A 22,095-nucleotide genomic window follows, 5' to 3' on the forward strand; every position below is an offset into this window, starting at 1 on the left:
AAGTGAACATGAACACTAAGGCCATGGCTCCTTCAAGTAAGATTAGACAGGTCCCAGGTGAGTCCGTGCCCTTCCGACGTTCCTTACCCTCTAGAAGCCAGTCATGTTGTGGGTTCAAGCTACACCTAGGGTGGGATTGCCAAGCAGGGCCTGCTGCATGTTGAGTCAGGTCACCTTTCTCATACTGAAATGACGAATCCTGCTTGGGGGAGACTAGATGGCCTGAGGGAAGGACCACTGGTCAGGGAGTCAGCAATGCTGGGTTCTGGCTCCAGTTCTGCCACTTAATTCAGCTGTAGCACTGGGCAAATCCTGCCCCTCTCCACCTTAGTTTCCTTGTCTGTATCAGAATTGGTCTGCTGGCTGAGGTGTCATCCAGCTCTAAGCTTCCACCTGAAGTCCACAATGTGAGGTGACCATCAAACCCACTGCAGGCACAAAACCTTCCAGGTCAGTGACTGCCACATCCAAAGACTGGTGAGACGCTGACTAGGGCAGAGAGAGGGCTGGGGAAAGGAGTAGGGACCCCCGATCATTTCTCAGGAGAGAAGCTATAGGGACAAGCCCTAGGCTTCATGGAGCCGAAGCAGCAGAGGGTCCTGGGATGGCTCTCAGCCAGCCAGCAGCACTTGCAAAGCTTGCAAATCCTCTTTGATGTGGGTCCTGCACAGCCCTTCCCACCCCAGCCATTCTCGTTCAGTCCTTTCATCCGCGCCCTTACCTGCACAATCCACCTGCAGACCAGACTCCTCCTGAGCCTGCTTTGGTGCTGCCCCTCAGACCCACCTAGAAAATCCCACACAGTCCTAAGGGGCTTGGGACCTGGGGGCCTTTTCTGGATATAAAGTCACACTACCTTTGTCAGGGTTGGTGCCTTTCTGTGGCCACTCGGGGCACATGGCGTGTCCTCCACAGCCACATGTAGATGTGCACTGCTCAGGACTCTGCCGGACCCCAGCCCAGTCCTTTCCGAAGTCGAGGATGTTTGTCTAAATTTTCAGATCTTAAGCACCCAGAGCCACTAATTATACTTGTACCACCTCCTCCACCAGCTCAGTGAGTTTAGATCAAGGTTTAGTACAAGTTTAATACAAGGCTGCCTCTGTCTGTCTCCATGCTTGTCCAGTTCTGTGCTCCCCCTGTGATCCAACTAGACCCACAGGTACCTGAGGGTGATACAGGGTGGCAGCTGTGTCTTTGCATCCCCAGAGGAAGGGGTGTGCTCATTCAGCTGAATGCTTTTGCAAGAACAAACAGGGCTCAGTGGTGGTTCCCATAGTGAGCACAGGTAGAAATCGTGAATGAAACTGCTTACAGGGCAGATTCATAGGCCACATTCTTAGTATTTCTAATTAAGGAAGTCTAGGGCAGGGGAGGGGGCCAAGGTATCTGCTTTTTAAATAAATCTCTTGGGTGCAGTTGGCCCACAGGCCATTCTATAAGAAATACTAAGTGAATGAATGAATGAAGGCACCCTCAGTTCCCTTCTCATCCACACCCCCTCTCCAGGCCTTCAGCTACTCTGAGGACATGGTGACTGAGAACAGTTTAAAGCAGTGGTTCCCAAGCTGGGCTGGGCATTAGAATCACCTGGAGAAACTGTTACAAACAAAATTTGGATTCATTAAGTCTGGGGTGGGGTCCAGGAATCTGTATGCATTCCACATGATTCTAACAAACATCCAAGTTCGAGTACCAATGCCTTGGAGTGTCACTCTCCCAGGGCCACATGCATTTGACAAGGGTTTCTCTGACCATGGACTTTAGGACACCAGATAGCAGGGAAAGGGGGGTAATGAGGAGATGGTGGGAAAGGATGTAGGGGATACAAGTCCTTTGCTCTTTTGAAATGACACCAAACCCCTCCCCAAGGCTGCCTTGAATGACTAGGGCAGCTGACGAGAAGGACTGAGCTACAGCCTTGTACATGTCCCTCCTGGTGGCCCTGCAGAGCCATCTGCACAGATGATTCACTGCCCCTCCCCTTGCCCGGCCAAGCCCTCTGCGTCCCCAACCATACCATGCCGTTTGTAGATCGGGGGTTTCCGGTAGATGTTACTTTCTCCAGCTGCCAGACAGATCGGGAAGGGACAGTGGGGAGGAGGGGGAAAGGAGAAAAGGAGACAGCAGTTGGTCAGTTGGTCCAGAATAGAGAGGTGGTTAGCAACTTCTCCCAAGGCTCCCCATCTTTCCCCTGGTGGAGTTTCTCTTCTAAAGGTGACATTCCAAACTCATCCCATCAGATTCCAAGAAAGGTGAGGGGAAAGGAACAGATGGATTCAAACGAGGCTGAGGCAGGGGCTTAGGGCTTGAATGGTGGGCATGCAGGCATAAGGCGGGCGCGTGCTTAGCAAGACCCCATGCGAGAAGGTGCCCACTGCCTCTACCCAGCAGCCACACCTCATTCCACGTGGACGTCCCCAGAACCCTGCAGCCACAGTTCAGCACTCTCACCCCCACCTCCCCAGTAGGCTGGATGGGACCTTTCTGGAGCCACTGAGAAAAGTGTAGATGAAGCAGCAGGACCAACTGCTGGGGAAAAGTGAGTGGGGAGTGAAAACCTGAGCTCAGAGTTGGGAGACTGGGGTCTAGGCCCGGCTCTGCTGTAGCTCAGGGTGAGACCTTGTCCAAGGTCACCCAGCCCCTGCCTTCCTCTTTTCTCCCATCATTTTCCCTCATGCTTACCACCTCAAGCCACGCTGGCCTGCTGTGGGAGCAGTGTTTCAGAGCTTTTGGAGTTGCTGTTCCCTCCGCCCAGGATGTTTTCCCCTGGGGTCTCTTTTGGCTTCAGTGTCACCTCCTCTGAAAAGCCCTTCCTGACCACCTCACCTAGCCCAGCCTCCCTCACCCTGTCACTCTGCTGCAAGGCCCTATTTTATTATGTTAGTACCTATCTCCTAAAATTATCCTTTTACTTATTTGTTTACTCACTTATTAGCTCTCTCCCCACATTAGAACTTATATACCCTGAAGGCAGGATCTGGGCTGGTTTGCACCTTCAGGACCCAGGACAGTCCTGGCTGTCCAGAAGGAACAACACAGGCTCAAGGAAGCTAAGTACCCAGTCTGAGGTCACAAGCTTATAGGCAGCAGAATCAAGGATTCAATCCCAAGAGTTTTGATGCAAAAGCCCATGACCTTCAGCACCGTTACTGCAATGTCCCATCACAGCCCTCAGACATTCCAGGCACTTCCCTGGGCTCATTCCTGGTGGTACTAATCAAGACCAGTTCTGTCTAGTGGGTGGGCTAAGGCCAGTGGGCATGGCGGAGCTGGAGGCCAGTTAGTAAGGGTGACTGGTTAGGGAGGCACGCGGTTTTTCCTCAGTGCTGGTGCAGGGTGCCCAGCGACCCCACAGAGCATGCACCCATGCCGGGAATTCCGGGCTGGCAGCCTACCTGGGATGTGAAAGTGCTTGGGAGCCTGGTAAGAGGTCGGAGTGGAGGACCTCACATCTAACTGGCTATGGTATGGAGAGCTCCGGCCACTCTCGGGCCCTGGAGCACGCAGGCAGTTGTCCCCAGAGAGAACAGAGGCACAGAGAAAACAGGCATTAATGCAGTGGCGGCAGTTACAGCAGCAGTGAGGTGATGACAGCAGGGATTCGGGGGGGGGGGGGGTTGCTGTGCTCTCATGCACCGTGTCTGCAGAAACAGGCTTGACCCTGTTGTCTCGCTTCACCCCAAAGTCACATTTTGTCAGTTGTAAGAATCAACAGCACTGAGCTTCAGGAAGGTGTTTTTGCCCCTCTTAGCTCCCCACCTGGGCCCCTCTCTTAATTGCTTTGCCTTCTTCATCCCTAACTTCAGGGTGGCCCTCAGGTGAAGACCAGGCCACTTGCCCCATTTCTGATCCTCTGGTTCTACCCTCCGAATGGGACAGGACAAAGGATGCGGATGGAGATGTCTTCTTCCAGCCAAGGTAGCTGGGCTGCCTGCCACTCCCCTCCTCTTGGCAGTGCACCACCCACCTTCTGGCTGCATCTCAGTACCATGGACCCCTTTTCTTCCCCTGCCAGTGGCATCTGCAGGGACTCAGTGAGGCCTGGGTGCCACAGGCCTCCAGAGGACCATGTTGTGATGGAGACATCCCAGGGAAGCCCCATGCTGTCTCTGCAGCTGGGGATATCAAGTCATTATGTTGTCCCCTGGCTCTTCCTGTCCCTTTGGGGGCTCCCCCCTTCCTTACCGGAGCGGTAATAGTGATGAGGCGAGCGGGAGAAGGTAGGGGACATGCCCTGCCGGCTGTAGGTGGGGGAGTCGATGTATCCTGGGCTGGAGGCCCGTCTCTGCCGGAGGTCCAGGTTCTCATAGATGTCCTGGGGGAGGAAGCAGAGCCATGAACAAGACCTGCAGTTAGCGGGGCCTGTAGCCCAAGGGTCCAGCAGGCAGGTGGGGGAGTGACATGGAATTTGGAATCCCAGGAGCTGAAGCACGGTGCTGCCCTCCTGAACACAGAGACACCCTCCCTGGGTTACACACACAGCCTGAGGAAGGCTGCAGAGACTTTTCAGGGTCTTCACCCATCACTCACATGCCCTTGGATGCAACCCATGGGTCAGGTCCTGGAACCCTGGCCAAGGATCACAGAAGCATCAGGGAGGCCATCTCTGGGTAGAAAGGTTCTCCCCCAACCATCTCTACCCTTTAAGCTACTGCCACTTCCTCCAGGTCGTGCTCTTAAGTCTCCCTGTCTCTGCTAGGGTTGGGGGAGCATCTTCAGGGGCTGCAGGGGGGAAGGGGAATCGGGGATCTGCTTGTTTAGCATAAAGGGACACAATTATAGAAAAGGTGTCCTGGAACCAGTTTAATTACCTGAGAGTAGGGAGATAAGGTCCCCAGCGACTTGGAAGCGAAGTGTGAAGGCAGCCATGGAAGGAGTGAAAGGAGAGAGGAGGGTGAGAGGGAAGGACAGAGAGTGGTTACACGGAGCAGAGAGAGGCCTGCAGCGGCCCCCTGGTCCCTGCCCCAGATAACAGCCTCACTTGAGCCTCCCAGAATATCAGCAGTGCTCATGGGTGGGAGGAAACCTCGAGGGGAGGAGACGGCTCAGGGCCCCTCAGGTAAGAAGCAGTAGGGTCTTCAACTGGACTCAGGCTTCCCACTGCAAGCTCAGAGCTGGTTCACGGCCCTTCCCTATCCCTCTACCAGTTCACGCCCCTCTGCGGTTCACGAGGACAGGGCCCAAGGCAGGGCTCCCAAATGCAGGGCCAAGCAAGGGCCAGGCTGATGCCATCAATGCAGGAGGAGTTGGGCTGGTGGGGGCAGGGGGCAAGCAGGGGATGGAAGGCACTGACCACAGAGGGCATGGTGCTCAGCTCCAGGGCACCCAGGCCAGGCTAACACAGCTTCTTGTTTCTAAGACCAGGCAGAAGTGCAGACTCTTATGTGAAATCTCCTAATGTTTACATGTTGACAACTAATTTACATTTTAAAAAGACACTCTGTGAGTGAACAGAAACAAATCTGAGGGCTGGCTGTGGCCTGTGGGTCCCAGTTTGCCATCTCTGGCTTCAGAAGAATCAGCTTCTACTGAAGGCTTGGTCCCCTTCTGGTCCATTTCAGAGGCCAGGACTCAGAGAATCTCAGCATTGGGCTCTTAAACCAAATGGAACCCCATTCTCTGTAGAGAGGAAGGGGACAATGGTGAAGTGGGGACAGGGCAAGGCTTCTTCCAAAGTTCCAAACCATCTCAGCTCAGGGGGCCTGGGATGAGGTTAGCAACCTCCTGGGATGTAAACTGCCAGGACCTCTGGGTCACAGCCACCCTGCCTTCTCCAGAGAATAATTTCTCTTGTCCAGCAACCATTTAATTATTTCAAAAGCCTTCTGATGCTGACTTTTTATAAGAGTGTCTCTTGCTCTGAGCATAGGGGCTTAAGGCCAAGGGCAACACCCAGAGAACCTGCCTAACTGGAGATTATATACCTAAATGTCCACTGAGCACGGCTGAGGATGAGAGCCATAGGCTGTGTATAAAGTCTCTCTACTGTAAGAGAAACAACAGCTCAAGTGATAAGTGGTCACAGGTTCTTGGCTTTAATGTTGGGTTCTCAGAGAGTAGTGGGGATCTGGGAGAATTGGGGAGCCCATATTCTGCCTATAGAGGGTGCTGCTCCCCATATCCAGGTAGTGGAAATACTGGTGTAGTGTTGCCAGCTCTGATTTTTCAAGAAAAGCCAGATTTTGGATGAAATCTCTTGATGTTTAAGTGTTGACTATAATAACCAGTTTAAAAGAGTCTAGAGGCCAACACCATGGAGGCCGAAGTCTCTGTGATGAAGGGGCCTGGGGACCCCATGGGCCCTCCTCTCCTTCAACAGCCCCAGAGAGAGGGCGAGATGCCATACCTCTCCATAGCCACACCTCTCCAGCATCTCGTCGGACGTGTATCTGGGATGCGGCTCGTAGGAAATGAGGTCGGGGCGTTGTACCTCGTAGATGGACTTAACCTTGGGGAGAGCTGCCAGGTCTTTGTAATTAAGGATCTCATTATCCACTTTAGCCTGAGAAAGAGGGAAACGAACAGGAAAGAAGCAGAAAGATAAGCAGGAAAGGAGAGAGGAAACAAAAGCCAGGCGCAGGGGGGACAGGCTTCTACAGTGAGGATGGAAGAGGACTCACAGAATGTGAGAATAAGACAGGTCATTCATTCCACCCTGGCTCACACTGACTGAGCACTTATGTGTGAGGTCCTGTGCTATACAGGAATGATATTATCTAAATGTTAAGTAGCCTCTGTGAAGTAAGTGTCAATATTATTCCTATTTTTTAGAACAAATATTTTTTAAATTTGTATGGAAAAATAAAAAAGACCCCAAATAGCCAAAGAAAAACGAAGCTGGAGGAATCAGACTCCCTGACTTCAGATTATCCTACAAAGCTACAGTGATGAAGACAGTTTGGTACTGGCACAAAAACAGAACTATAGATCAATGGGACAGGATAGAAATGCCAGGAATAAACCCATGTACCTATGGTTAAATAATCTACCACAAAGGAGACAAGAATATACAATGGAGAAGAGACAAATCTCTTCAATGAGTGGTGTTGGGAAAACTGGACACCTACATGTAAAAGAATGAAATAAGAACATTCTCTAACACCATACACAAAAATAAACTCAAAATGGATTAAAAACCTAAATATAAGACCAGATACTGTAAAACTCTTTAGAGGAAAACACAGGCAAAACTCTGTTTGACAAAAATCACAGCAGTATCTTTTTGGATCCACCTCTTAATGAAAATAAAAACAAAAATAAACAAATGGAACCTAATTAAACTTAAAAATTTGTTGTACAGCAAAGGAAACCATAAAGAAAACAAAAAGATAACCCACAGAATGGAAGAAAATGTTTACAAACGAAGTGACCAACAGGGGATTAGTCTCCAAAATACACAAACAGCTCATGCAGCTCAATATCATAAAAACAAACAACCCAATCAAAAAATGGGCAGAAGATCTAAATAGACATTTCTCAAAGAAGACATACAGATGGCCAAAAAGCACATGAAAAGATGCTCAACATCACTAATTATTAGAAAAATGCAAATCAAAACTACAATGAGGTACCACCTCACACCAGTCAGAGTGGCCATCATTTACAGACGGTCATTGCTGGAGAGGGTGTGGAGAAAAGGGAAACCTTCAACACTGTTGGTGGGGATGTAAATTGGTACAACCACTATGGAGAACAGTATTGAGGAAGTTCCTTAAAAAACTAAAAATAGAGCTACCATATGATCCAGCAATCTCACTACTGGGCATATCCAGAGAAAACCATATTTCGAAAAGATACATGCAGCCCAATGTTCACTGCAGCACTATTTACAATAGCCAAGACGTGGAAGCAACCTAAATGTCCATCAACAGACAAATGGATAAGGAAGATATGATACATACATACGATGGAATCTTGACCATAAGAAAGAATGAAATAATTTGCAGCAACCTGAATGAACCTGGAGATTGTCATGCTGGGTGAAGTAAGTCAGACAGAGAAAGACAAATTATCATATGATATCACTCATATGTGGAATCTTAAAAAAAAACAAACAAAAAAAAAACAATACAGATGAACTGATTTCCAAAAGAGAAACAGACTCACAGACTTCAAAAGGGGGGAAGGTGGCGGGGAGGGATAGAGTGGGAGTTTGAGATTGACATATACACACTCGTCTATGTGGAATGGATAGTCAACAGGGACCTACTGTAAAGCACAGGAAACTCTACTCAGTATTCTTTAATAACCTATATGAGAAAAGAATCTGAAAGAGAAAGGATATATATATATGTGTAGGTGAGTAACTTTCCTGTACACCTGAAGCTGACACAACGTGGTAAATCAACTATATGCCAATGTAAAATAAAAATTAAATTAAATTAAAAAAAATTATTCCTATTTTCCAGATGAGGAAATTGCAGCTCAAAAGATTCTGCAATCTTTTGTACTTGTACCACTTAGCCAGTAGGGCTGAATCCAGCCTTCCAACCCCACACAGTGCGGGCATCCTCATCCACAGCATCTTTGAAGAAGATGAAGTAGATTGTAAAGACAAAATTAATCATGACAGTAAAACACCAGCAAACATTTGATAATCGCTTATCATAAGCCAGACTCCACTCTGAGTCCCTTACATGGATTGACTCAGTTAATCCTTACAACCACTCACTCTAGTAGTACACACTAATATTATCCTCGTTTTTGCATAAGGAAACAGGCACAGAGAAATCAATGAACTCGTCCAAGGTCACACAGCTAATAAGTAGCAGCACCAGAATCCAAACTCAGGCAGTCTAGCCCAGGAGCCTGCCCCTCACTGGCCTCTCTTGGCTCCCTGGATGGCAAGTGCACCCTCTTAAAACTGTCAGAGGGCCGCACTCAGAGAGCTCTTCCTCACATCAAACTGAAGTGAGCCTCTAAACACCACCTGACTTCACCTGCCTTCAGCCATCTAGAACCACAAGGATTTAGAGACAGCTTCCTCTGCTTGGACCAGCCCCCGTCTCGTGGATCCTGAAGCCATGTCCTTTCCGTGTCTGCATCCTCCAGCCAGTCCCTCTGTTTCTGGTCACCTGATTTCTGCTATGGTCAATCAGGATCTGTCCCCCATGACCACTGTGGCTCACAAGGTCCTGAGACAAGGTAGATTAGGAGAGATTCCGAGGAGATTGTATTATCCTATAACATTCCTCTGCTGCCTGGGTGGCCAGGTAAGTCTGAGGGCCAAGATTGCCACAGAGAGAGCAACCTTCATAAAGACCTTAGGACTGTTGATATTTTAAACACTTCCCAAGACCCTTCCACTCCTCGCATCCCATCCCACTGCTGTCTGGGCACCATGCTGTTCATTGTAAAGCAGCTCCTGTCCTGGCTGCTCTGCCGCAGCTGCAGCTCTTGCCAGCCCTTCCCTTTAGGCTTAGGGTGGTGACAACCTCCTGCTGTTGCCACCTCTGGATGCTGCATGAGGTCTTGTGGGTCCCCTGACCCTGCCCACACTTCTGTACATGCTCCCTTCACACTTAAACCTTTCTCATTTCTGCCAGAGCCTGCCCAGACCAGACACCCATGTCTGTACCAATTTGGGGGTGTGTGGGTAGAGGGAACCTTATTAGGAGAGTCCACTTGCTGAATTAACTGCTGCCTTTTGTCCTGAGATGTTAGATCTTGACCTTGAGAGCTCCTGGCATCTCACAGACTTGTCAATATTTATCTGGGCACTTTACTTCAAACCTCAAAAATACTAAATTTATATTTCTTCCTATAGCTGCCTTGTTTACGGGGTTATAAATGAGCCTTAGGTCTGGAGGCACAAGGATGGAACAGAGGCATCCTAACATAATTAGCCAGGAAGGAAGGAAGAGAACACGTCGGGCCGGAGATGATTCTAGCAGTCAGTGGGGAGTGGAGCAAAGTTTGAAAGTACCTGCCCCCTCCAGGTTCACTGGTCATTCTATTTTAATATCAAACCTCCATATTTATGAACATTAAATCAATACTTGATCTTTCTGCCTGTTACTGAATGTCCCCAAAATAGTTGGATGGATTCTCTCCTGAGTTTGGAAATTGCACTTGGAATGGTCTGATGTAAAACAGCTCACATGACAAAGGAAGTCATTCCCCAGAGCAGCCGGAGGTGAGAGCAGGAGAACACAAGAGGGGAGACATAGGCCTATGCTGGGATGCCAGAGGTAACTGGTCTCAGTGGATACATCCGCATTTGAAGGACACAATGGCAGGTGTCCCCAGCTGCTGCTGTTTATCTGTAGTGGGGCTGCTTCTCATAGGGGCAACCCTGCAAGCTTCCTCCAGAACGCCAGGGTGAATTTCATCAGGGCCTTACTTACTTCACAAAAGTTAAGGCGTCTCCCCAGGAGCACAGGGAGGTCACCCAGGGCCTAGCAGTGTTCTATGCAGCGTGTGTGTCTGAGCTCTCATATCTTGGTAATGCTCTTCTAGAGACATGCTCACTTCTGTCAGTAACCTTCTCAACCTATAGGCCCTGAAACGAAGCGCATTAATCTACTTTGGTCTGGCCCCATTCACAACACTTGGGTGGGTGGGGGGGATGGGGGACTATCATCTCTCTTGTTCTGGACCAGAATCTCCAATGAGGACCGCCTGTGACCAACGTTGCTTGTCTGTTGCGGGAGCCACATGGCTGTACGAACCCCTGTTGAAGCTGCAGTCAATGATAACTCTTACATCTTTTTTTCATTTGAACAGAGGAAGAAGGGAAAGGAAATAGTCTCATCAGTGGGCATTATCCAGGGATCAAGGAGGAAGCTGAATGTGGATCTGGAGTGAAATAATGATGGAGCAGTGGTGGGCAGGGTCTACGTAGGGCTGGCTGGTTTGGGGACTGTCTCTGAAGCTTCTTATGAGGAGTGGGTTTCCTGCTGTAGATCACTTCCCTCATTTCCGGTTTTCTTGAAGCCTCTGATCTGAGGAAGCCTGTAAGAGTCCGGAGTCAGCTGGCTTAGGGTTTGCTGACCGCCAGGCCCCGCCCCTGCTCACTGCAGTCCTCTCTGGCTCTGCCTCCCCCCCCTGTTATCAAACTTCTGTTTATCTCTCAGGTGTGAGCTTAAGTCAGTGTTGTCCCTGTAACTCTTTACGACTCTCCATGAGGGTCCATGCTGTCTCTGTCCCCACTGCATTCTCAGGACCTAGCATGGAGCCTAGCACAGACTGGCACACACTAGACACTGGTTGGATGGAAACCTGGCCACTATCTTTGGCTATCTTTATCCTTAGAGACTCTTTAGTTACCAGGCGTGGGGATGAGCAAGGCTGTTCGGTGGCTGAAGAGAGATACGTACGCAGATGACTCGGTTGGGTGACCCGATGCTAGATCCAGGGGGTGAGATGGAAGTTTCAGACGTCCGCCTGTGCTGTGGGAGAGATGAAGACAGACGGTGAGGGGCTGCACCTCTAACTTGGTGGGGAGGGGGACACAGGGCTATAAGAACACAGTTCTTCAGAGAACATTAGCAGCACTGCTAAATGCACTCTCTGGCTGTTTCTGTATTGTGTCTGTTTTCTGCCTTTTTAATCAATGTCTGACTGAATGAAATCAGAAATGCAAAGAATTTTATGCTGTTTGACAGCATTTTTTTAAACATATTTTTAATTGGCCATTTAGATAGGAAGCTACTCATAAAACTCTTCATTTTGGCTTATCCCAATCAATAATGTATTTACTTTAAATGAACAAAATTGGTTAGCATCATTCCTTAGCAGTTTGTTTATATAAAACGTAAAGGTAGGTTAAACATCATAGAATTGCATAATATACTGCTTGTTTTTATACTGTATCTATCGCAAAATGACATCCACTTAAGTAAGAAACTTAAAAAAATCTTTCTCTGAACAATGGCCATGATGGATTAATGGCTCCTTTCACAGAACAGCACAGTGCTAATCCTGCTGCACCTAAGAGCATGTTGTGGTTAAAAAGGAAACAGATTGGAAATCAAGACCACTGGTAAACTATGTGATTTTAGGGATCTTGAATTCCTGATCTATGAAATGCAGGGGCTGGTCTTGAGGACTGCTACATTCCCTTCCAGACCTCTCATCCTACAGTTTAAAGCATTCTGAGTTGGACTATATAGCATTGTTTCCCAAACTGTCGACTGTGGACTAGTGTGGCTCTGGGGAGATGAATTTAGGCAGAAAATGTGATATTACTGAGTCACAGAGTGAGAGGATAAAATGTAAAATTCTATTTCAATCCTCTTGGTTAGATCAAGGAGGAAGTCTTAATTTGGTCCTAATACATTTCAATAACAATTGCTAATTCTGCTCTCCACACCTCACCCCCACCTTTTTTTTTTTAAACAAAGAGAGTGCAGGCGACATGATCTAGCTAGAATTTCTAAGAGTTATCACAAAATATTTCATTTTCGATGAATTTATTTCAGGGTTACCTTCTATTTATAAAAAATGCTGGGTTTCCACTGGGTGATATAAAGTTTTACTTTAAAATAAGTTTGATTAAGTAAAAAGCAGTGAGCTGATGTAAAGAACAAAATGAGGCATATAACGATACCAGCAGTACACAGATACAGCAAAAAGCATCGGGGTTGTAGAGGTATAATGGAAATTTGAGAAATGCCAACAAAGAGAAGGAAATTGTGGAGGAAAAGGACAATAAGATTTTCTTATACATTAAAAGGGAGAGGCCTTGGAATAAACAGGGAAAAAAACTCACAGCTCAAAAAAAAAAAAAAAAAAAGCATCAACAGACCAGGCTCTTTCACAAGTGAAATAGATAAGATGGCAAAGGGGATAACGTTTAACCAGCTGGTCAGAAATTGTACACATGTGTTTTTAGTTGAGATTCTAGCAGGTAACTTTAATAGCGTCCCAAGGGCCAGAGTGTAGAAATACCTTGGAGATCATCAAGGGCCCCCAACACACACCCTGGGTCTCCCCTCCATAGCATCAAGGCCTCAGGAGCTGCACCCTACCCCGCCTGCTGTCATTAGATCAAGAACTCAGATTCACAGGACTTCCTGGTACTTGTCAGAGCACAGTCATTTAGAAGGACACGGGACCTCAGCTGCTGCAGCATGTGCCTGGGGACGCTGGCCGTGCTTCTGCCTGGCTACGTTACTGTGGGCAAGTCACCACCCTCTTTAAGGCCTTGGTTTTCTCACAAGCAAAGGAAAGATACAATTCCTAACCCATCTGCCCTGTGGTGTTAAATCAAATCAGATGGTGGCTGTGAAGATGCCTTGCAAACTGTCAATTTCTGTGACGATTTTAACCACTATTATTAATAAATGACCTCAGGCTACAGAAAGATCATGGCATATGTGCCTCAGAGAGGCCACTATCTTAGTAAGTAATGGGAAGGGTATAGCCTCACCCCAGAAACACTAAAAACTCACATTCATACAGTACTTTACAGTTTTCAAAGTGCTCTCACATCCAACGTCTTAATCCCTTCCAACTCCCCATGAGGTGGATGTTACTGTTAAGGAAATCCAAGGGTACAGGCACACATTTGAAAGTATACAAACTAAGGAATGACTCTCTAGTAAAGCACAGTGCCCCCAGCCTGTGGCTAGAAGTAGCCGGTTTGGTATCACCACCAGCTTGCTTACCTTTAACTTCTTCTCTGCCCGGGCTGCCTGTTTACAGATGGGGTGCCAAACCTCAGAACCTAAGAGGCCAGGAAAATAACAAAGGGTCAGACCTTTCACGCCTACCAGAATTCAGGGTCTCTCCATTTACTCCCCTGGAAGCACATGTGCCCGACACAGCAGCCAGGTGGACCCCCTGGTTTTCCCGGATCTCTGCTGCTACATCGATTCAACCACGCACACACTCTTTCTGCTTGTCCAAATCCTGCCCTTCCCCAAGGGCCATATCTCACATGACATTCTGTGAACCTTCTTACCTGCCAGCGGGGAGTGACTTCTCTCTCCTCTGTGATCCATCATTCTTTGTATCATTGCCAGCACACACGGCCTTAAAACACAGTAGCTTGTGGATTTATTACCCCAACTAAATTAAGAGCTCCTTCTGGTTGGGAGCTGAGCTGTCTTCATTGCTAGGTCTCCTACAGCATCCAGCATGGGGCTTTGCTCTCAGCAGAGGCCCCGTACATGTTTGTGGGGTGATTACATGAGTGGATGATTGGCAGTGAGTGACACACAGCAGGTGGTCAATAAATATTTGTTGAATGAATGAATGAATGGCAGTGGAGGTGAAATAAAGTGACAGACTGCGGTGAACTCCAGCCTTCCTTTCTCTTCAAAGACTTACGACAGTCTACCAGAGCTATCACATTTAAGGGTAGGGGGTGTCACAATGTATATTCTGCTTGAGAGCACTGTCTTGACCTGTTAATTCCAAAGAGACTCTAGACTCTTCAAATTTAGTATCTTTGGCTGCCCACATGTTATTGTGGGTGGGGGTCCAGTTGGCCAGCCCCAAACCAGAGAGGCCAATTTGGAAAGGCATGAGCAACAGGTGGCTGGTCACATGTTAAGAAGCAGCCCCAAATATTACACATTCCCCAAAGAAAGGACAGGTGTCCTGGATTAGAAAGAAAAATAGGAACATATTATCCCTCTGGTGCCACTGCTCTTGTCATCAACCCTAAAAGGAGCCAGCAAATGGCTAGATTCCTGAGCACCCAGATGGCATTTGTTTGTCTAACTTTGTTTTTAGAATATCTTTTCCATTATGCTTTGTTGCCTGGAACCCCTAGAGCTGGATACTGGCTAAGTGACAGGGGGGTGGTGTAAGGTTGAATAATGAGGCCTCAAAACATGGAGAGAGGAGTGGCCCAAGGTAAGGAGCCCTGCTGGGGCTCTGCTCTGTCCCAGTTTCTTCGTCTGAATTACAATGAGGTGGGCTTTGGATGGTTTTGGAGATTATTTTCATCTCAAAAATTCTAATTCTAGGGCCAGTTTTGTCATTTGTGGGATAGGGATCTCAGATTCTTGTTTGCTGATGTTTTGGGGTGTTCCTAATTGGTTCTACACGAGGTTATGTCCTTCTAATTAAAGTGCAATAGCTCTTGGAGCCCAGTAGAGGGACTCTGGGTCTGCAGCTTGATCCGGCAATCCCAGGGTGTGTCCACTACCAAGTGGTGGGTGGGGATCCTAGCTTTGGGAATTATCAGAGAGAGAATTTCCAGGTCCTCTCTGAGTTGCTGCTGAATCCACCAGAAGTTGTTTATTGCCATGGCTCTGGCAGGAAGCACATGTTACAGGTCACTGTAGGAAATGGATGAGGTGGACACAGATGTCTCAGAAGGTCGTGAGATTAAGTAAAAGAGGCATTGGGGAAGGTAAAAGGTCAGGCAGAGGTTCTCACAGGGGAAATGGTGTGTAAAGGGTGGGGGAGGTGAGACTAGATGGGCTCTCCATGCCACTGATGTATCTGTTCTGAAACAAAGCTGAGCCACAAATGGCTGCAGCATTCTGCATACAGGAAAGCAGGTTTTTATAAGAAGTGTGTGTGGGGGGTGGGGGGAAGGGCTCAAAAGGGAGAAAGAAACTATAATTAATTTGAAATTTTAAACAATCGGAAGTTTGGGTTTTGGCAGTATATCATTTAAATTAAAGAGGGAAGGGACAGGGAGATCAGCTTGATGCTTTGTGAAGACCTAAAGGGGTGGGATGGGGGGGTGGGATAGGGAGGGTGGGAGGGAGGCTCAATAGGTAGGGGATATGGGGATATATGTGTACATATAGCTGATTCACTTTGTTGTACAGCAGAAACTAACACAATAGTGTAAAGCAATCATACTCCAACAAAGATGAAAAAATTAACAAAAAAGAGATAAGGGATTTGTTGAAGGTTAGCAATAAACTTAGATACATGAAGGTAAGAAAAGATGATTTGTTCATAAAGACACCTGTGAGATTATGGTCTGCATACGTCATCAGTCAATAGCTCTCATCCTAAAACAGTACCTGATTCAGAAATGAATGAGTGACTGGTTGGATCCCATCTTTGTATTTTAGAAAAAGAGACAGACTGATATGCACCCACAGGATAATAGTAACCAGGATGGAGAGGGGACTCAAAATTAGGCCTTAAGGCAGAGTCTTCTCCATGGAGAAGAGAAGACATAACAGAAGGCGGGAAAGGGTTTTTGAATATTTTAATGCTCCTCTGTGGGAAGAGAGATTAACTTGCCCAACATGTCTTATAAAGCAGAACAAAGATTAAGGGTAGGGGAGTGGGAGGTATAAAGTATTGGGTGTAAGATAGGATCAAGGACGTATTGTACAACATGGGGAATACAGCCAATATTTCATAATAACTGTAAATGAAAAGTAACCTTTCAAAATTGTGTAAAAATGAATAAAAAGATTTTTAAAAATTGAGAAAAGAAAAGGAATTAAGGGCAGAAGTTTCAGGGAAGGAAAATTTAACATCTGAAGATTGAATGGGTTCATTCTGAAAGTGAGCTACCTGCCTCTGTAAGTACTTAAGCACACTTGGGTAGATAAATGCTCAGTAGGGATACTGTTGAGGAGACACACCATGTGGTATTACACTAACGGACATTTACTAACCCTCCAAACCCATAAATTCTGTTTCCAACTTAACAGGCTCCTCTGTATAGAATAATTATTGCCCCTATCCAACAACCTTGACCAGAATGTAGTTTCAATAATAAGGAGCAGGGTTCACATTTGTTTTATCTACAGATATACCTGCAGGGACTGCAGATCCTTAATAAATACTCACTGAGTTAATGAATAAACTAAAGAAACATGATATTCTATTTTAGGCCAAATGCATTCTCTAAGCTGGACTCAGAGGTTTGCACAACTAGTATAATCTAGACTCTGATTCGACAGCTACAATTCCAGATTGAGTGTCTATAAGAATATCTACTAGATTGGGGTTTTTTAAAATGTGACCTGTGGACCACCAGCAGCCTGGTAAAATACAGCTTCCTGCCCCTCCCACCAAGAGCCCCTGAAGTTAATTTCCTAGAGGTGGGGCCTGGGAATCTGTGGTTTTAACAACCTCCCCAGTTATGACTCTAAATTGGAGAACCTCAGGGCTAAATACCAGTTTATACTCCAAATCTGTTCCCCTGTAATGTCATGCGATAAAGAAACCAATGTTACAAGACAGAACTTGTTAACTCCTTGTAAGACTTCAACACTTTTTGCTTGTTAGACTCCTGATTCCGCCAGTCACACTCTCATCCTCTGCAACTATCACCCACAATTCCAGATTCTGCAGTTAAAACCTGTAAATGTTATGGAAGTGAAGGATTAGCTATTTCTGTATCAGCTGACTCAGAGATAGGAATCTAAATCTCCAAAACTGTCCCTTCAGCTGGGCATTAAGGCTGTTCTTAATCCTTAGCAGAGTCAGCACTCAGTCTTCTCTCTCTAACTGGTTACAGCACACCCTACACCTGTAACATTTTGGATTATTTAAGGTTTGGGAACCCAATCACCTCTCTGCCAGACCTGGAAATTCAATTGGCCAAAACCTTTTTTTTTTTTTTTTTTTTTTGCATTAGTGGAGATTATAATAGCAAAGCTGGAGCTGGTACCACAGCCAGGCTTACAGACACAGCAGAGACTGAAACTGGCCCACCGGAAGGTTCTGTTTGGCTAACACAGTGGGTTTGTTTGTTTTTTTAAGTATTTTTGAATATGAATGCTTTTAGCCCCTGCAGGTGGCCAGGGACCCTCCCTGCTCTTTGCCACTTGGCCCTTCTCGCTCATTTAAGCAGGCATTTGAGTTTTCAGGCCCTGATCCCAGCCAGAGTGTTAGGGTTCTTCTCTGGATTTCTTTTGATCATAACAGGGTGAGGTTTCTGAGTTCTGCCTCTCTGTAAGAAGCACTATCTTTGCTACACAGCCTTGCTAGGACCTTGGGATGGCTCCTTTAAAATTCCCACTCAGACAAACAAGTGTGGTATATCCATACAATGGAATATTATTCAGCCATAAAAAGAAAGGAAACACTGATGCATGGTACAATGTGGATGAATCTTGAAAACATTATGCTAAGTGAAAGAAGCCAGACACAAAAGGCCACATCTATACGAAACACACAAAATATACTATCTAGAGACAGAAAGCCAGTTGGTGGCTGCCAGGGGCTCAGGGGAGGGGAAATGGGGAGTAATTGCTTAATGACTATGGGTTTCCTTTTGGGGTGATGAAAATATTTCAGGACTAGATAGAGGTGGTGGTTGCAGAGCATTGTACTAAAAGCTACCGAACAGTTCACTCTAAAATGGTTAATTTTATGTTATGTGAATATTACCTCAATTAAAAAAAATTCCTTGCCCCCCCATCGTTAGGGGACCGCTTCTGTAAACCACAGGGCACTCTTCTCTTCACTTGTTCCTAAGGGTTCCAATCTCAGCAGGAGGAGAAGAGTGAGCCCTTTTGTTGACTCTGACATGTAATAACAACAATATCAATCATTATAATCTTGGCCACTGGGAAATCTTCACCATACATGAGGCAATTTATGCATTATTCAATGTAATATTCTTAAGGAGTTCCAAGCCTGGTTATATCACTTACTAGCTGCATCACCTAGATTAAGTCGGTTACTTCTCTGTGCCTCAGTTTTCCCATCTAGAAGATGGGGATGATTCTAGTACCTGCTTTGTACATTTGTTGTGCGGATTAATGAGTTAATATACACAGAGCGCTGAGAACAGTGTCCCCAAGAGCAGGCAGGGTCAGTTGTTGTTGTTATATCTCCTGTCCCCTACCAAAACCCCATCTGGCAGATCTAGTTTGGGTGAGGGGAAAGGAGTAACGGAGAGACCTGAAGGGGTTGGGTGGTGTTTCCTCTCCTACTCCCAGAGCTGGGGCCTGGCTGAACGAGGGGTACGTGGCAAACAGAGGGCTAGCTGGGCCGGTGGAGTCACTGAGCAGGAGCCGGGCTTGGCTGCTGATGTACCCTTCTGGAAGGCTGGGCTGGTGCTCAGGGACAAGGGCACCACAGAAGTGGAAAAGACTGGTTTGCCTGGACCTGACATCATCAAGCGGGCTTGAAGCTTAATAAAGAGCTTGAGGGAGAAAAGTGCTTGGCTACGATGGTGCTGGTTACCATGGAGGATATCAGGCAGGATGAGAAGAGAATGGCATTCCCGAGGTGCCCCGTAATTCACAGGATACTACTACTACTAATATTTAGGACCGTAATTCAAATGTATTGAGTGCTTCGTCTATGTCAGGCACTAAGTGTTCTTATTATTCTTATTGTTATAAGAATAATACATAAATATTATAAAAATTACAACTAATATTTAGAGAGAGCCTGTGCCAGGCCTTATGCTACACATTTTATAACAATAATTGAGTAAAAAATAATAATGATCACTAATATATGCTGAGCCCTATACTAAGTGTTACTAATGATGATGATAATATTGACAGTAACCAGCATGCATTAGTGCATGGCTTGGTGGAATGGCCATTTCTACACGACTGGGTGTTTATCATGAGCTTGGACTGGTGGAGCTGGTGGTGCCAGGTTCCATGCTAAGCCTTTGCTGTGCATTTGCTCATTTAATCCTCACAAGAGGCCAGTGAGGTAGGGCCTATGGTTATCCCTGCTATCACAGAGGGAAACTGAGGTTTGGGGAGCTTAGATGCTTTGCCTGCTCGCCCACCGCTGTCTCCCTGCCCTGGCCTGGGTGTGGGCATGCGGCCAAGGTCAGGTCCTTGGAGTCCCTTTGGGACTTCTCTGCTGAACCTTGCAGGAGACGCTGCTTCACTGCACCCACGGTGCCCAGTAGCTGGCCTTGCCCTCCTTCCCTTGACAGGGAGGCAGTCAGTCTGGATCAGGAGACCACAAAGCCACGCACAAAAGGAGCTGGGAGAAGACCCACCTGCTGCCCACTGTGGGCCCCTCAACTGGCTGTGCTGCTTCTGGATGCTCCTAAGTTCTGTGAGCTCATCAGTCCCCTTTAACCTAATGGCGCTTGAGTTTAGTTCCTGTCACCTAAAAAGTCCAGACCAATAAAACATCTCATTGAGCTAACACCGAGTATCTGACAAGTTCTCGACTTGCCTGGCAGGCAATTTTGTTTCCCAGAAAATAGAGGAAGCAACCAGGGAAATTGCTACCCTGGACCTAATTCTGACCAACATGGATAAATTGGCTGGTGAAGTAGATGTGACATGTAACCAGCGAGAAAATGGCCACGTCGTCTTGAGTGTGTGGGCGAGGAGCAAGTTGGAAACAGACTATATACGTACAAATCTTAAATTACTAGGCTGTAATATTTTCTGTATGATTCAAGATGTTTGGTAACCCTAAAAATCTAAAAAAAATCTGCAGCTCATCAAAAATTAAAATGTACTCTAAAACGAGATATGCTTCGAAGACTCAGACTTGAGGAAATATCAATTTAGTATAGTTAACAGGCTATGTTTGAAGAGTCTAAAATTATGTAGCAAGATTGGGGAAACATAAGATTTAAAGTTTTTAAGCATAACTCCTACAACCGAAGCTGTCAATAGAGAGATCCAGTTCAAAATAACAATGCTAAACTACTAAATTATAGCAGCCAGTATTACATTAGTGCTTTTTAAAGTGGGGTTTGATGAGATGTGGAGATGATGACTGAGGGTTGGTGTTCCACAGTCCATAACGATGGGTGGCACCTCTCTTGAACATCTGCTAGCTCAGGGCACCTCTTATGAGGTACTTGCCAGAGAGAAATGAGGTCTCAGCTAAATATCAGTGGCTTCTCCAGCTGAGCCAGAAAGACATACCTCCTGGTACCAGGACCTTATATTATCTAAACTGAAAAAAGAAAAAAATGTGATCTGAAAAAGTCAGTTATACAAGACAAGGGTTTGGTGTAATAATCAAAGAAGCTTTCAAGGGCTCTGTTTTGGATTTGCGTTAACAAAGAACTAAAGCTTTTCACTTTATTTTGCGTCATGGATAGCTCTGAAAAGTTCATAAAAGCTACATACCCTTCCCTTACTTAGAGAAACACACCATATGCAAAATCTGGCAAGCAATTCCAGGGGATTCATCAAATTCAGAAGGCCAGTTATGAACCACAGGCTAAGGGTTCTGATAATAAATGGAAAAAATAGCCTTTAACAAACCGAGCAAGATGGGCTAGCTAACCTTGGCTCAGGGTTAAAATCTTTCTACGAATGGCTTTCAGTTCACAGTGTTGTGAGGATAAAATGAGATACTGCATTTAAAAGTAAAGTGCTTGGCACATGGTAAGTGCTCAACAGATATCAGCTGATGGCACTTATTATTACTAGGACCTACAATTTGTTATAATACTTTTCCTTAGCAGCAGGATTTGTCCTAGGAGCTCATAAATAATTTCCTACCTGGTAGGTTTTAATTAAATATACAAATGATAGCAGAGACCTGTTTGAAAATATACACCTTAAATCCTATGTTTCCGGTGTTATTCTCTGTCTCAGGTCCTCAGAATAGGAGAGCATTTAGTGTAGACAGGAGAGAAAAAAGCCTATCTTTCTTTTTTCCTGGGTACAGGCCCATTTAGAAAAAGGGCAAAATCTATCTCACGAACCACATTTTGGGTTTAAAAAACTCCCACCGATCCAGCAACTGTAACCTTTGTGATATTTGTATAAGTTTTGCCCTTAACCTGCAGCATTTTGGCTAATATTTTGCTGCACAAAATCAGTGACCTAATTTCCTGGTGAAGCCCAAATGAAGGGTTTGGACAACAAACAGATTAGAAACCTGGCATCTTTACAAAAACAGTTAAAAGACTGCAAACAGAACTTGAAACAAATAAAACTTGCTCCTGTCTCCTAGGGCCCGGGAAGTTCTTATCCAGACAGATGTCAGGCTTCTCCCAATTAAAGCCCATCAGAAAGCTATCACATAGTAATTAAAACACAAACAAACTGACCAGAAGAACCTCCTGAGGCTGGTTGCCAGTAACAGTGAGTCCTGTCATGGGAACAAGACTGGGTTTATAAGCTTTGCAGGCTTCCTAACCCGCTCTCTTGTGTGCACGCTGCTTGATGGGGGCACTTAGCATCTTCACATTCATCCTCCCCTCGAATATTCTCGAGGCCCTTGTGGAGAACACTTGCTCTCTGCACACACAGGTATGTGGGC

The 22,095-nt window shown here is 46.2% G+C and overlaps 1 protein-coding gene and 1 long non-coding RNA gene across 8 annotated transcripts in view; one reads left to right on the forward strand and one right to left on the reverse strand.

Moving 5' to 3' along the window:
- LOC130851369 (uncharacterized) overlaps nt 1–22,095 on the forward strand; it is a 158,605-nt gene that overhangs the window by 126,348 nt on the left and 10,162 nt on the right. The window lies entirely within an intron of this gene.
- Nucleotides 1–22,095, reverse strand: part of ABLIM3 (actin binding LIM protein family member 3) — a 127,130-nt gene that overhangs the window by 21,788 nt on the left and 83,247 nt on the right. The window contains exons 9-15 of one of the 3 annotated variants that reach the window (XM_057731471.1): nt 13,614–13,672; nt 11,322–11,393; nt 6,350–6,505; nt 4,815–4,844; nt 4,189–4,318; nt 3,399–3,497; nt 2,021–2,068 (exon numbers count right to left, since the gene is read on the reverse strand). In XM_057731471.1, the coding sequence (XP_057587454.1) occupies nt 2,021–2,068; nt 3,399–3,497; nt 4,189–4,318; nt 4,815–4,844; nt 6,350–6,505; nt 11,322–11,393; nt 13,614–13,672 (594 nt within the window). The remainder of the gene's footprint in view (nt 1–2,020; nt 2,069–3,398; nt 3,498–4,188; nt 4,319–4,814; nt 4,845–6,349; nt 6,506–11,321; nt 11,394–13,613; nt 13,673–22,095) is intronic. The other 2 variants (XR_009053169.1, XR_009053170.1) reach the window with 2 other exon arrangements.

The sequence above is a fragment of the Hippopotamus amphibius genome, chromosome 1 (assembly GCF_030028045.1).
Source record: "Hippopotamus amphibius kiboko isolate mHipAmp2 chromosome 1, mHipAmp2.hap2, whole genome shotgun sequence".
Taxonomy (NCBI): domain Eukaryota; kingdom Metazoa; phylum Chordata; class Mammalia; order Artiodactyla; family Hippopotamidae; genus Hippopotamus; species Hippopotamus amphibius.